General features: G+C 42.4%; 1 protein-coding gene across 8 annotated transcripts in view; it reads left to right on the forward strand.

The window, feature by feature from the left end:
* Positions 1 to 13,424, forward strand: part of LOC122865414 (astrotactin-2-like) — a 273,440-nt gene that overhangs the window by 198,047 nt on the left and 61,969 nt on the right. For all 8 annotated transcript variants that reach the window (XM_044173810.1, XM_044173805.1, XM_044173808.1 and 5 more), the window contains 3 exons: positions 8,046 to 8,170; positions 9,422 to 9,526; positions 9,887 to 10,066. In XM_044173810.1, the coding sequence (XP_044029745.1) occupies positions 8,046 to 8,170; positions 9,422 to 9,526; positions 9,887 to 10,066 (410 nt within the window). The remainder of the gene's footprint in view (positions 1 to 8,045; positions 8,171 to 9,421; positions 9,527 to 9,886; positions 10,067 to 13,424) is intronic.

Genomic DNA, 13,424 nt, shown 5'->3' on the forward strand with positions numbered 1-13,424 from the left:
TTTGGGAGGAGAGAGCAGCTGTAGCTGGGAGAGTGAATAAGAGATGGAAGGATGCAGGAAGGGATGCAGAGAGCAAACCAGAAAAGGTTACCGCTGGGGAGTGGGTACTAGGCCGAGCAAACAGCGAACAATTGTTATACTGTATGGGAGAAATTGATGCCTGGCTATGAAAAATAATAATAATTTGCAAGTGAGACCTGAGCTTTAATAATCAGATGTATCTTTACTGTGTTGGAATTGAAATAGTACTCACAGAGGGCAGGAAGAAACATGGATAATGAAAGAAGGAGAGAAAGAGGGAGAGGAGAAGTAAGCGAGTTAGAGCTTTAATATATATGCATGAACTGGTCTTGAATATTTGCATTCATCCCACCAGATATAATTTGTAAAGCTTGTGTTTTGGAGATTCTCATTCAAATGGGAAGAGTTTGCCACTTATAGACTCAAGTAGGATAGAAGGCCTGTTTGTCCAGGAGGAAGCCCAGTATCCACTGCCCTTAATGAACACACATGGGTACTGAATGAAACATGAGTAAATACACAAGTTTGCAAATCCAGACTCACATGTAATCTGTTGTATAGGAGGTTGTTAAGTGTGGTAAGGCTGTGTAAGTGGATGAGTGTAAGTGTGATTCCTAAATAAGCTTGGTTCTTAAAATAATGGGCTAGGTACCTGGAAAGAGTATAGATTAAACCAGGATGGGAGTTTGGTTTTTGAACTAAAAATATTCTAAATTTGGAGAATGGGGGTCTTGGATAAAGTTTAAATTACTGTTGTTGAATTTCAGCCACTTGTGTTAACTCTTCATTACTGGCAGTATGTACACACAGCTCTGGCCTGAGCTGCTTATGAGAAATACAGCAAATCACAAAAAGCTCATAGTAGATTAGAGTTGGAGGAGTCAAATCAGACAAAATGATGGAAGTATATGTTATATCTCTGCAAAAGTTATAAGACTGTGTCAGTCATTATATTTTATTTTGTAGATACTTTCAAGGGGGTAGGGGAATTTTGACAACAGAGGCCTACTCAGGGCAGACAATTTTACATGTCATATTAGGAAAAGCAAAGGTCAAAAGAGAGCGATAAACAATAATACCTTCTGTAACTTTTTAATTGACAAATGATTGATGGTGACCTTTGATTACCTCCCCCCGGAAGTGCGACACACCGGAAGCGCGTGGCGTTATGCGTGGACCAATGAGCGTGAAGCAGGCGTGGTTAGCAGGAGCCAATGAGCATGAAGCATGTGTGGTGAGCAGGTGCCAATGAGCGTGAAGCATGTGTGGTGAGCAGGAGCGAATGGGAGTATAAGTAGGCGTGGGAATGAAAAACCCTGTAAATTAAATAATATGATTAAATAATTCAATCATTTAAGTGAAATCAATAGTATCAAAAGTATAAAAATAATTGACAAATTTACCATCTGTAAAATCTAATCTTTCAGGAGCAAAAGACACGTCCTTCTCTGTTGTCTGTCCGGTGCAGAGTGAGGTGTGAATGAATTGGAAAGATGTGGGAGGGTAGGCGGAGTTTGCGCGAACCAAAGGGAGGGTTAGCCGATGGGAAAGTAGGTTAGGAGGAGCGTGAGGCGAAAAAATAAATAAAAGCAGAATATTTCTGGTCTGAAACATCAAACAAGATGATTCAGTTGAAGATGCCAGATGATCAGCCAGATGCCTGTGACGCATTATCAAAACGCAACACTAGGGGGCGCACCCAAGGAACAGGTGTTGTATTTGACTCGGATCCAGACACCTCCCCCCAGCACACTTCAGGAGGAATGGGATTTAGAAAATGGAGGTGTGTGGGGATATGCGTTCAATTATGAAGTCAACAAACTTTGTTTTTACCAGCTGGAGAAAGGAGAAACGTTTGGACCCCTCATTCCAAAAGCAACGCTTACATCAGTGGACTGGTCTGTGCTGAATCTGCTGGTGTCAAACAACCTCAGAGCAAATGAAGGAAAGGAACCTGCGACAAAAGACAAACAGACGCAAACGTTTGTGCGGGTTAAACAGGAATTTCCACCGGTGCTCGCCCAGAAAAAAATTGTAACCTGCAGCATTTGGGAGACGAAAAGCTCGGGTTCCGGCAGATGGTTCTACCGTACAAGCCGTCAGGTGGTCGAAGGAGATGAACACTCGGACGAATTTGTCTTGGAATATTTCAATACCGAATGCGGCGTGTTCCAGACGTCATTACGTCTGCCCCTCAAGGTGTGGATGAAAATGATGATTGAAAAAGCAGAAAAACTGAAGGATCTCTTCCTAAGAAGTCAGACATCGACAGACATTCTGATGATAAGAAAGACTGTTCACAGAAGACACCGCCCCCAACTCCTCCTCTGACTCCGCCCAGTAATTCATTCCGCTTAAAACGGGTACCCCTGCAACTTCAAATCATGTCTGTTCCTCTTCTACCGCAACCAGAAAGCACAGAATCATCTCCGATTCTGAGAAAAGCCATGTCTCTCCCTTGTATCCTGCCACCCGGGAGCCCGGATACCATCAGGACCCCTACAGCAGCAGCACCACCACTGCGCGTTGGGAGCCCTACCCTTGATACGACACCCCCACCTTCACCACTGGGGACCCCTGACTGGATTCTGCCTCCTCCAACACCATCTCCCTCCCCTGACTGGCCCTCTTCTTCTTCTTCTTCGGTATCCTCAACTCCAAGCGCCTCACCACCCCCCTCTCCCAAGGAAGAGGACAAACCTGACGGGGTGCTCTCTGACCTATTTGTGTGGCGGTGGTTCGCCTGCTGAGCAAGGTACTGACCGTGTACTGTGTCAAATTGATCACCCGAGCCAGCTACAGCACGAATGTCTGTTTGAGATGCCAGATTATTTCTTCCATCAGCACTATAACGAGTTGACGAAGCGGCTTTGGACGAATCGTTTCATCAAAGTCAAAAGAGACTTGAAAAGAGATTTGAATTTCAGGCAGGAGGTCAATATCATTTGCGATTTTACCCCCCTCTGGCGTACATCATGGGGGTTAACCCGGGAGAATGGGTTATTTTCAATGAAAGGATGGCTCCATATCCGGCTGATATAAAGGGAGAATTTTACCATATGTATTGTTATAGTGATGCGGTACAACATCAGCTGGTTGGTGACGCTTATGCTCCACTCTTGAGAACGATCACTATAGAAGGGACGTACGGGGACGTCATCACGCAGTATTTTAATCCACCCTGCTACCTACCAGTGGTCAAGCAGCACATCGAAAACATGCACATTGAGATAAAGACGGATCAAAATAAACCTATAAATTTTACCTTTGGGAAGATTATCGTGAAACTCCATTTTAGACCTTCCAAAAAAAATCCTCTGTGATAAAAACAAAATGATGCATCAGAGACTCGATCCTCACTGTTTTGTGAGTTATTATGAGAATCAAGTAGGGGGCGCTCTCCCCGGTTTTTACCGCGGTTAGTAGAATAGGAGGTCGATCGGACAACGGGGCTCAAGAAGGATCCGGCGGTATGATGGTTTTAGCCAGACGACTGAGGAAGAGACCTCCCGGGCAGTGCGTAGGTCAAAAAAGAGAAAATCAGTAGGGAGAAGTAAGTCCAAAGGAAAGCACGCTGTTGCGAGCTCCGGAGATATATTTTAGAAAACAAATATGGCGCTTTTACATCACAAATCGGCCGAATGCACTATGGGTGAGCTGGATTTATTTTCAGCACCCATGACGCAACCGTCTATCGATGAAAAGCTCTACACAGAAGTCCTGCCTTTGGCATCCATTACCGACGGAGGTCCTATTGAATTTTTTATCCCCGGAGATGGGGAAAAATACATGGATCTGAATGATACTTTGATTCATCTTTGTGTGAAAATTACCAACGCTGACGGCTCAAACCTAGCCGCCGACGCCGCAGTGGGTCTCATCAATTATCCTCTGAACACAATTTTTAACCAATGCGACGTTATTCTGGGGGATAGGTTAATTTCGTAACCTATCCCTATCCCAACCTACCCTCGTATCAAGGGTAGGGCTCCCAACGCGCAGTGGTGGTGCTGCTGCTGTAGGGGTCCTGATGGTATCCGGGCTCCCGGGTGGCAGGATACAAGGGAGAGACATGGCTTTTCTCAGAATCGGAGATGATTCCGTGCTTTCTGGTTGCGGTAGAAGAGGAACAGACATGATTTGAAGTTGCAGGGGTACCCGTTTTAAGCGGAATGAATTACTGGGCGGAGTCAGAGGAGGAGTTGGGGGCGGTGTCTTCTGTGAACAGAGTCTTTCTTATCATCAGAATGTCTGTCGATGTCTGACTTCTTAGGAAGAGATCCTTCAGTTTTTCTGCTTTTTCAATCATCATTTTCATCCACACCTTGAGGGGCAGACGTAATGACGTCTGGAACACGCCGCATTCGGTATTGAAATATTCCAAGACAAATTTGTCCGAGTGTTCATCTCCTTGGACCACCTGACGGCTTGTACGGTAGAACCATCTGCCGGAACCCAAGCTTTTCGTCTCCCAAATGCTGCAGGTTACAATTTTTTTCTGGGCGAGCACCGGTGGAAATTCCTGTTTAACCCGCACAAACGTTTGCGTCTGTTTGTCTTTTGTCGCAGGTTCCATTCCTTCATTTGCTCTGAGGTTGTTTGACACTAGCAGATTCAGCACAGACCAGTCCACTGATGTAAGCGTTGCTTTTGGAATGAGGGGTCCAAACGTTTCTCCTTTCTCCAGCTGGTAAAAACAAAGTTTGTTGACTTCATAATTGAACGCATATCCCCACACACCTCCATTTTCTAAATCCCATTCCTCCTGAAGTGTGCTGGGGGGAGGTGTCTGGATCCGAGTCAAATACAACACCTGTTCCTTGGGTGCGCCCCCTAGTGTTGCGTTTTGATAATGCGTCACAGGCATCTGGCTGATCATCTTCAACTGATTCATCTTGTTTGATGTTTCAGACCAGAAATATTTAATATAATATTTTTCGCCTCACGCTCCTCCTAACCTATTTTCCCATTGGCTAACCCTCCCTTTGGTTCACGCAAACTCCGCCTACCCTCCCACATCTTTCCAATTCATTCACACCTCACTCTGCACCGGACAGACAACAGAGAAGGACGTGTCTTTTACTCCTGAAAGATTAGATTTTACAGATGGTAAATTTGTCAATTATTTTTATACTTTTGATACTATTGATTTCACTTAAATGATTGAATTATTTAATCATATTATTTAATTTACAGGGTTTTTCATTCCCACGCCTACTTTACTCCCATTCGCTCCTGCTCACCACACATGCTTCACGCTCATTGGCTCCTGCTCACCACACATGCTTCACGTTCATTGGCTCCTGCTAACCACGCCTGCTTCACGCTCATTGGTCCACGCATAACGCCACGCACTTCCGGTGTGTCGCACTTCCGGTGTGACGCACTTCCAGGGGGAGAAAGACATCCGGGGGGGGGTGGTTTAATCAAAGGTCAAAGGTCACAATCAATCATTTGTCAATTATAAAGTGACAGAAGGTATCTCTCTCTGTCAAATTAATATGTTATAAGGACTGTATTCATATTGTTGCAGGGCCCTGGTACAGTGGTGTGCAAAAGTGTTTTCCCCCTTCCTGATTTCTTATTTTTTTGCATGTTTGTCACACTTAAATGTTTCAGATAATCATACAAATTTAAATATTAGGCAAAGATAACACAAGTAAACACAAAATGCAGTTTTTAAATGAAGGTTGTTATTATTAAGGGAAAACAAATTCCAAACCTACATGGCCCTGTGTGAAAAAGTGATTGCCCCCTAAACCTAATAACTGGTTGGGCCACACTTAGCAGCAACAACTGCAATCAAGCGTTTGCGATAACTTGCAATGAGTCTTTTACAGCGCTGTGGAGGAATTTTGTTCCATTCATCTTTGCAGAATTGTTGTAATTCAGCCACATTGGAGGTTTTTCAAGCATGAACTGCCTTTTTAAGGTCATGCCACAGCATCTCAATAGGATTGAGGTCAGGACTTTGACTAGGCCACTCCAAAGATTTCATTTTGTTCTATACATACACATACACACACGTGCACAAACACAGTCCAAGGAACTGTGGTCTCACCAAAACCACAAAAACAAAAATCTTCAGGATTGACATTTTGACTGTTCCTAATTTGCTGTCTCACCACTTAACCTCTGCAAAAAGGGACAGATGCCACAACAATTTACACTTGCCTTAGATGGTTTTCCCTCAAGGGTAGAAGAAGAAGAAGGAGAAGGTTAAGGACATTTAACGATTGTATGTGCACTCAGGTACTGCGAAGACCTTTACACTTTTTTTTAACACTCCAAATAGAGTCAGTTTTCAGTTTTGTTTTTAAGCAACTCTGCAGTGAAGTATGAGATATGTCAACCTCTTATACTGTATGTCTTTCAACCCTAGAATGTGAACGGGTGTTGTGAACAAAGTGGCTAAAGAAAAGGAGTGCAGAGTGTCAAGGACAGTCCACATCTGGGCTTGACAATCCATAAAGTTACATATCGTCGTGGTCCACACACCTCCAAAGGTTCTCTGAGCTGGAGCTGGCTGATTTAATTTAGCAATCAATATGTTTTCTGTGAGCATAAGCCACGATAATCTTTTTACAGCACCTCTTCTCTCCCTCTCTCCTTTCATCCTCTGCCCTTGAGTCAATCCTTCCACCCCTCCATTGTAACACTAAGGCTGTGATTGCGTCTAATAGGCTTTGTGGTTAGAGGAAGCAAAAAGAGAGATGGAAAGAGAGGAACAGGATAAAAAATTGATATCAAGAAACGTCTCTATGGCACAAGGTCTGTGCTCTGAGACTTGGTCCCATAAAAGTGGATTATGGGAATTGCTGCTGCTTGCCATGCTCTCAGAATGCAGCAAGACAACTCATCTTTTTGACAGGAAATGAACTGCAACTGCTTTGGTTCAACCAGAGCGGTCTATCTTCTCAGCAAAAATGGAGCTGAACATACAGTATCTCTCTACTTGTAGGACTGCTGCTATTTATTTTTCAAGTGATTTGTCCTCTGAGGTATAGCAAGATGGAAAAGTGAAAATGTGCTGATATTCCATTCAGACATATCAGCTCTGTATGAATTTAATGTTCTTTGTTACCATTCAGTATAGCACAGTATGTGGGTCTTCTTCTTCTACCCTTCCCTCACACAACTCACACTTCTTTTCTCATTACCATTCTTTCTTGTACTTATCACCTCCAGCAGAGAGAAAGAGAGAGATTCCAGGGGGTCTGTCTTATCTTTGGCTGCAGCTCTCTGTTCTGCCCTCGAACTGGGGGACACAACTGTTATGTTTACTGGGCCGCCAAGCAACATGCACACATATACTCACACGTTTTGGCCTTGTACCCATGTTATTGTTGTTTACACAACCAGTGAGAACCTCTTTAATTCTGTCACTCATGGATGGAACGAATTACTACACCTTGATTCGTAAGGTTCAATATTTTCTCAATAATTATAAGCAACCAATGAGCATTGCACCTTCATTCTGACCAAAAAATGTCAGCACATAAAGTATTATCATAGAAAAACTTGCAAGACAAAATAAACAGTGAAATCTCCAAATCCCTGTCTGTGAATGATTCAGGAGGCCAGCAGCTGGAAGGGGCACCAGAACATGTCAGGACTGTAGATATTTATTGTGAACTGTTGTTGAGTTGTTTTCATGGAGTTCAGAATTTGTAGCTGCACCCCTGACTGTTAAACACGACCTTTAGATAAAGTAGAGGTGTGATACTTGGTAGTCACTAAAGTTTAAGTTGTTACCTTTTGGTACAAACAGTGTGGATAATGGATAATTACCTTGTAAATACTTCTTATGTTTTGCAGTTATTGCATGTGTTAATATGACATGTCTTAATGCACTAAAACGTGTACCAAAAATAACTACATGATAACCTAGTTAACATTAAATTACTTATGTAAACTACTTTGAGGAACTAAATGTTGTTTGTCTTTCTTTCTTTCTTTCTTTCTTTCTTTCTTTCTTTCTTTCTTTCTTTCTTTCTTTCTTTCTTTCTTTCTTTCTTTCTCAGGGACAACAACTTCATTAAGGACTTTCCACAGTTAGCTGATGGTCTCATGGTCATCCCCTTACCAGTAGAGGAACAATGTCGAGGGGTGTTGTCTGAGCCCATGCCCAACCTGCAGCTCCTCACAGGTCAGGTTGTGTGAGTTTTGGGGATATGGCCTTTTTTTCTTGTCTGTCTCCATTCTTGAGAGTAATAGGCAAAAACATTTGATTCACTGTTTTTTTTCAGTGGCAGCTCTGTTATGTCTGTATGATCCATTCATAGTCAATGGCGAAATTCATTCAGAACTGACTACAGCCAACATGACCCCCTAAAGAAGAGAAAAACACAACACTCATGTTCATATTAAACTAATTGTGTCTGTCAAAAACTCCAGCAATGTCTCGATCATGAGGCTCTGCAGTCTAAGCCTATTTTAAAATTTGTGGTGTAAAAGAAGTGACTATGTTTTATTTAGAAACTGGTAAATGCAAAAAGTCAGTGTGTTCTTTTTGCTGATACATTGCCTCAGTTTTGTGAAATCCAGAGTGCAAAGATCATTTTAAAAGATATCTCTGGTCCTTTGGTATTCTTCTCTGTCATTGTGTTGTTAAACCCCATCTGAAAATGCTATTATAAACACAAAGTATTATGCATATACATGCCCACACACATACATGTGCACTGGACCTTGTAAACCGCCCGTTTCATCCTTTTATTCTTTTCTCGACTGTGCCACCCCATCTTGTGGAGTCACTTAGACATTTGGCTTGAAACCTGCAACTCCACCTCTGCTCCCTAATCCCTCCATTAGCTAAATTGGCATTCGGTCCACATTGACCCCTGAGATTTTTACTTGAGTTCTGCTTTCACCAGAATTGGACACACACACACACACACACACACACACACACACACACACACATAGAAACTAAATTTCACTGTGCATGAATGTCTCAGGTGTAAAACACTTTGCAGAGGCACAGGATCAAGGTTCCCGTTAAGCAGTTTATTTTTTTTTCTTCCTCTTGCTCTTCCCCTTTGTGGCCTTAGTTCTAAACTGGTGTGAAAGTTTGGTAATTGAATTGCAGAGAAAGCCGAGATTGCTCCCACTTCTAATGTCAGCAATCCAATTGGAGTTCAAGTTGCACTATATATCTGCCATTGATCTGGGAGCAGCTGGGATATGGGCTGTGATAATAAATGATGTTAAAGTAATAATGAATAACAATAGATCAGCAACGGTTCAAATGAAATGATAGGTTGCATTTATGTATTCATTTATTTTGAATTACAGCTGCTCATTGTGAGTTTTCTCTTTTTTATTGGTGTATTTGTTGTTTCTTATATTTCTCCTGCTTCAGATTGTGACTTTGTTCCCTTTTTTCTGTCTTTCTTAGAGGATGCCCAATTCAGTGAGGCAGTGGGCTATCCTATGGTTCAACAGTGGAGAGTGCGCAGCAATCTGTACAAAGTCAAACTCAGCTCCATCACCTTATCTACAGGTCAGTGTCTAACATCACAGGTCTTGTTTAACATAACAGAGCACCACACAGATAAATATAACTCTGATCAATGCCCAAGGGAATTATTATGTTGATTTTACTGTCTTCTACCAGCCTTTACAGCTTTGATGTATATCATGTATATCAGACTGCATGTTGTCAGTCTATCTCCCTATCTGTGTATCTGTCTGAGCCCTTGATAAATCTTGATTTTGACATGATTATATCTTGATTTTGACATGAAATGTGCATTTATAACAATACATTTACATCATAAGCCTGACATTAATATCCAACCCATCCTTCCCACCCTTTTGGATACAAAATCCCTCTTCTTCCATCTCCTTCTCAACCTGGTAGGCTTTTCTAAGGTGCTGAAGACACTGTCAGCAGAGAGCACACGTGAAGAGCTGCTGGCTTTTCTTCAGCAATACGGCAGCCACTATGTGTCTGAGGCCCTGTACGGCTCCGAGCTTAGCTGCAGCATCTACTTCCCCAGCAAGAAGGCCCAGCAGCAGCTCTGGCTGCAGTATCAGAAAGGTGAGCGTGCTGACAGACAGGAATGAAGATCAAAAATGCATAAAGGCTGAATTCTAAAGCAATGAATGGAGGCGGAATCCTCGCATTCTATATATTCATTTTTGGGGGTGAATCTGAGAGATTTATGTTCTCTAAATTCCAATAACAATTAAAGCTGTAAGCAGCAATGATCGGGCCCTCGCACCTCCACGCATGTCGTGGTGTGCTGTATCCATGGCTCTGAATTGTGATGTGTTTAGGTCACTGCACATAGGAGTTAAATGTCACTTCCTGTGTTCACTATGTGGCACGAGACAACAGACTTTATGTGTCATGTTGAAGGATTTGATGCGTAGACCACACCACGAATATTCCATGCAAATTGTATCATCTTTGCCATGGAAGGCTTACTTCCTGTTGCCACTAGGTGGCGCTATGACTTTACATCATTATTGGCCTGTAGATGTGATCAGGGTGAGACTCCTGTCAAACGTGTTAAATTAGAGGCAGTTTGGACAGTGTAAACTGAAGTTACAGCAACTTCCTGTTTAAATATTACTTTCTGTGTCCACTATGGGGTGCTGAACATACACTAATAACGCTTGCTGTATATCATGTGTAGACCACACCATGTAAATTCAATATAAATCAGATGATGTTTGTCACAGAAGGCTGACTTCCTGTTGCCAGTAGGTGGCACTATGACAATAACTGAATTATGTCATATAGATGTGTTCAGGGCTGGACCCTTATCTTACATATAAATTTTGGTTGAGATTAGACCATGTACAGTCGAGTTACAAACCACTTCCTGTTTCATGGCGAAACATTGAAATTCGCCACCCCATAATGGCCACCCCATTCGATGAAGACTCAAGCTTTGAGCAACTTGTCATCGTGAAGGTCTTTTATATACGTTGTCCAAGTTTGAAGTGGATCAGATTAACGGTCAAGGACGAGTTCATTAAAGTACAACCCCTATAAATCGCAAAAAAATATGAAAATGAATTCAAAATGGATGACTTCCTTTTTGGGTTTAGGTCATGGTACTGTGAGATTTTTTTGTTTGTCTCAGCATCTTACATCTGCCTCCCAAATTTCATACATGTACATCAAACCACAAGGAGGGTCTTAATTTTTGAAGGGTGACTTCCTGTTGTCAGTAGGTGGTGCTATGACTATGACTCAGTTTGGGGATGTGGATGTGTTCAGGCCTGGACTCTTATCTAGTATGTGAAATTTGGGGAAGCTTGGACAATGTAAAGTGAAGTTACAACAGCTTTCTGTGTCATGGCAAAGCATTGAAATTAGCCGCGACCCACGTCAAGGCCATTTGCCGAAAACTCACAAACTTTACAATGAAGCATCACCAAGGTCTTAAGTCCATTTCTGATGACATTTGAAGTGGATGTACTCAACCTGTTGGCTGGAGTAAATCAATGTGTAAAACATGCCATTTCTTGTTGCCAGTAGGTGGCGCTGTGACAATAACTGAATTATGTCATATAGAGAAGGTTTCAGTCGTAGTCATCTGGACACTGTTTTCAGAATCAAGGCGTTTTGGCTCCCATCCGGAAGTCATTCTCAATTGAGAATGACTTCCGGATGGGAGCCAAACGCCTTGATTCTGAAAACAGTGTCCAGATGACTACGACTGAAACCTTCTCTACGATAGAACACTCCTAGACGAATGAGGGACTACACCGTCTTATGTCATATAGATGTGTTCAGGGCTGGACCCTTATCTGACATATGAATTTTGGTTGAGATTGGACCATGTACAGTCGAGTTACAAACCACTTCCTGTTTCATGACGAAACATCAAAATTTGACACCCCATAACGGCCACACTGTTTGACGACGGCCACAAGCTTTGAGCAACTTTTCATTATGAAGGTCTTAAGATCGTTTTTCTTGGGGTGAAACATGTATTTTCGTACACATAGGTGAAACATAGGCTGGGGGCTGCATTTTTGAAAATTTTAAGGTGGGCGCTATAGAGCCATTTTGTCCCGCACATTTCCGAAACCCATAAAATGTAAACATTTTCACCAGTCCTGATGAGTGTGCAAAGTTTCACAACTTTTTGAGCACCTTTAGGCCATCAAAAATGTGATTCATTCGTAAAAAGATGGAATCATAAAGAATAAGAATAATAATTCCTTGCATTTCAATAGGGCCTTCGCCGCCTGTTTGCGCTCGGGCCCTAATTAAAGCTGCAAGCAGCGCTGAACAGGCCCTTGCACATCAGGGTGCGACACAGCCTCGGCGTCGTTGCCAGAAGTCGATCGTCGCGGCTCCGATTTTTCGCGTGTTTTGGACGCTGCACGGAGGAGGTGAATGTCACTTGCTGTGTCCGCTATGCAGTGCAAGAGAAAACCCACTAATTCTGTTTATGTTCAAGTATATGAAGTGTGGACCACACCCTGAAAATTTTGTCTAAATCAAATGATGATTGTTACACAAGGCTTACTTCATGTTGCGCAATGACTATAACTCCTAATTGCATGTAGATGTCCTCAGGCCGGGAATCTTATCAAACACGTGACATTTGGGGCAGATTGGACAATGTACACTTAAGTTACAACAACTTCCTGTTTCACGGCGAATAATGCGTTGCCAGGACAACAGTGTTTGGAAACTCACAAACTTCACAATGAAGCATCATCAAGATCTTAAGACTTTGCTGAACAAATTTGAGGTGGAACTGGTTAATGTGCTAGGAGTAGTTTGTAAGAATATAGGGAAAGTAACTTCCTGTTGCCAGTAGGTGAAGCTATGACTATGACTGACTACTGCGATGTAGATGTCTTCAGCCCAAGACTGTTATTAACCATGTGAAATTTGGAGCAGATTTGACCAGTCAATCTGATTAATTTTCTAGGAGGAGTTTGTTAAAGTATGGAGCCTGTAAATGGCGAAAAATGGCCAAAAGGTGCACATTCAATCCAAAATGGCTGACTTTGTGTGGGGGCTACTTCGTTGAAGGCTAACTTCCCATTGCCAGTGGGTGGCGCTATAACTAATGACCAATTTTGGCCTGTAGATTTCTTCAGGGCGGAACTCTTATGAAACATGAAGTTTGGAGCATATTTTACCACATACACTGAAGTTACAACAACTTCCTGTGTCATGGCGAAACATCGACATTCAACGCCACACCATGGACACGCCATTCAACGAAAACTCACAAGCTTCATAATATAGCATCATCAATGTGTTAAGGCTTTTTGGCCAAAATGTGATTTGGATCTGGTCAACCTGCTAGGAGGAGTACATCAAAGTATAAAACATGTGATTTCCTGTTGCCATTAGGTGGTGCTATGACTGTGATTGAATATTGGCATGTAGATGTCTTTAGGTCAGGACTCTTATCAAA

Source organism: Siniperca chuatsi, linkage group LG18 (genome assembly GCF_020085105.1).
Source record: "Siniperca chuatsi isolate FFG_IHB_CAS linkage group LG18, ASM2008510v1, whole genome shotgun sequence".
Taxonomy (NCBI): Eukaryota; Metazoa; Chordata; class Actinopteri; order Centrarchiformes; family Sinipercidae; genus Siniperca; species Siniperca chuatsi.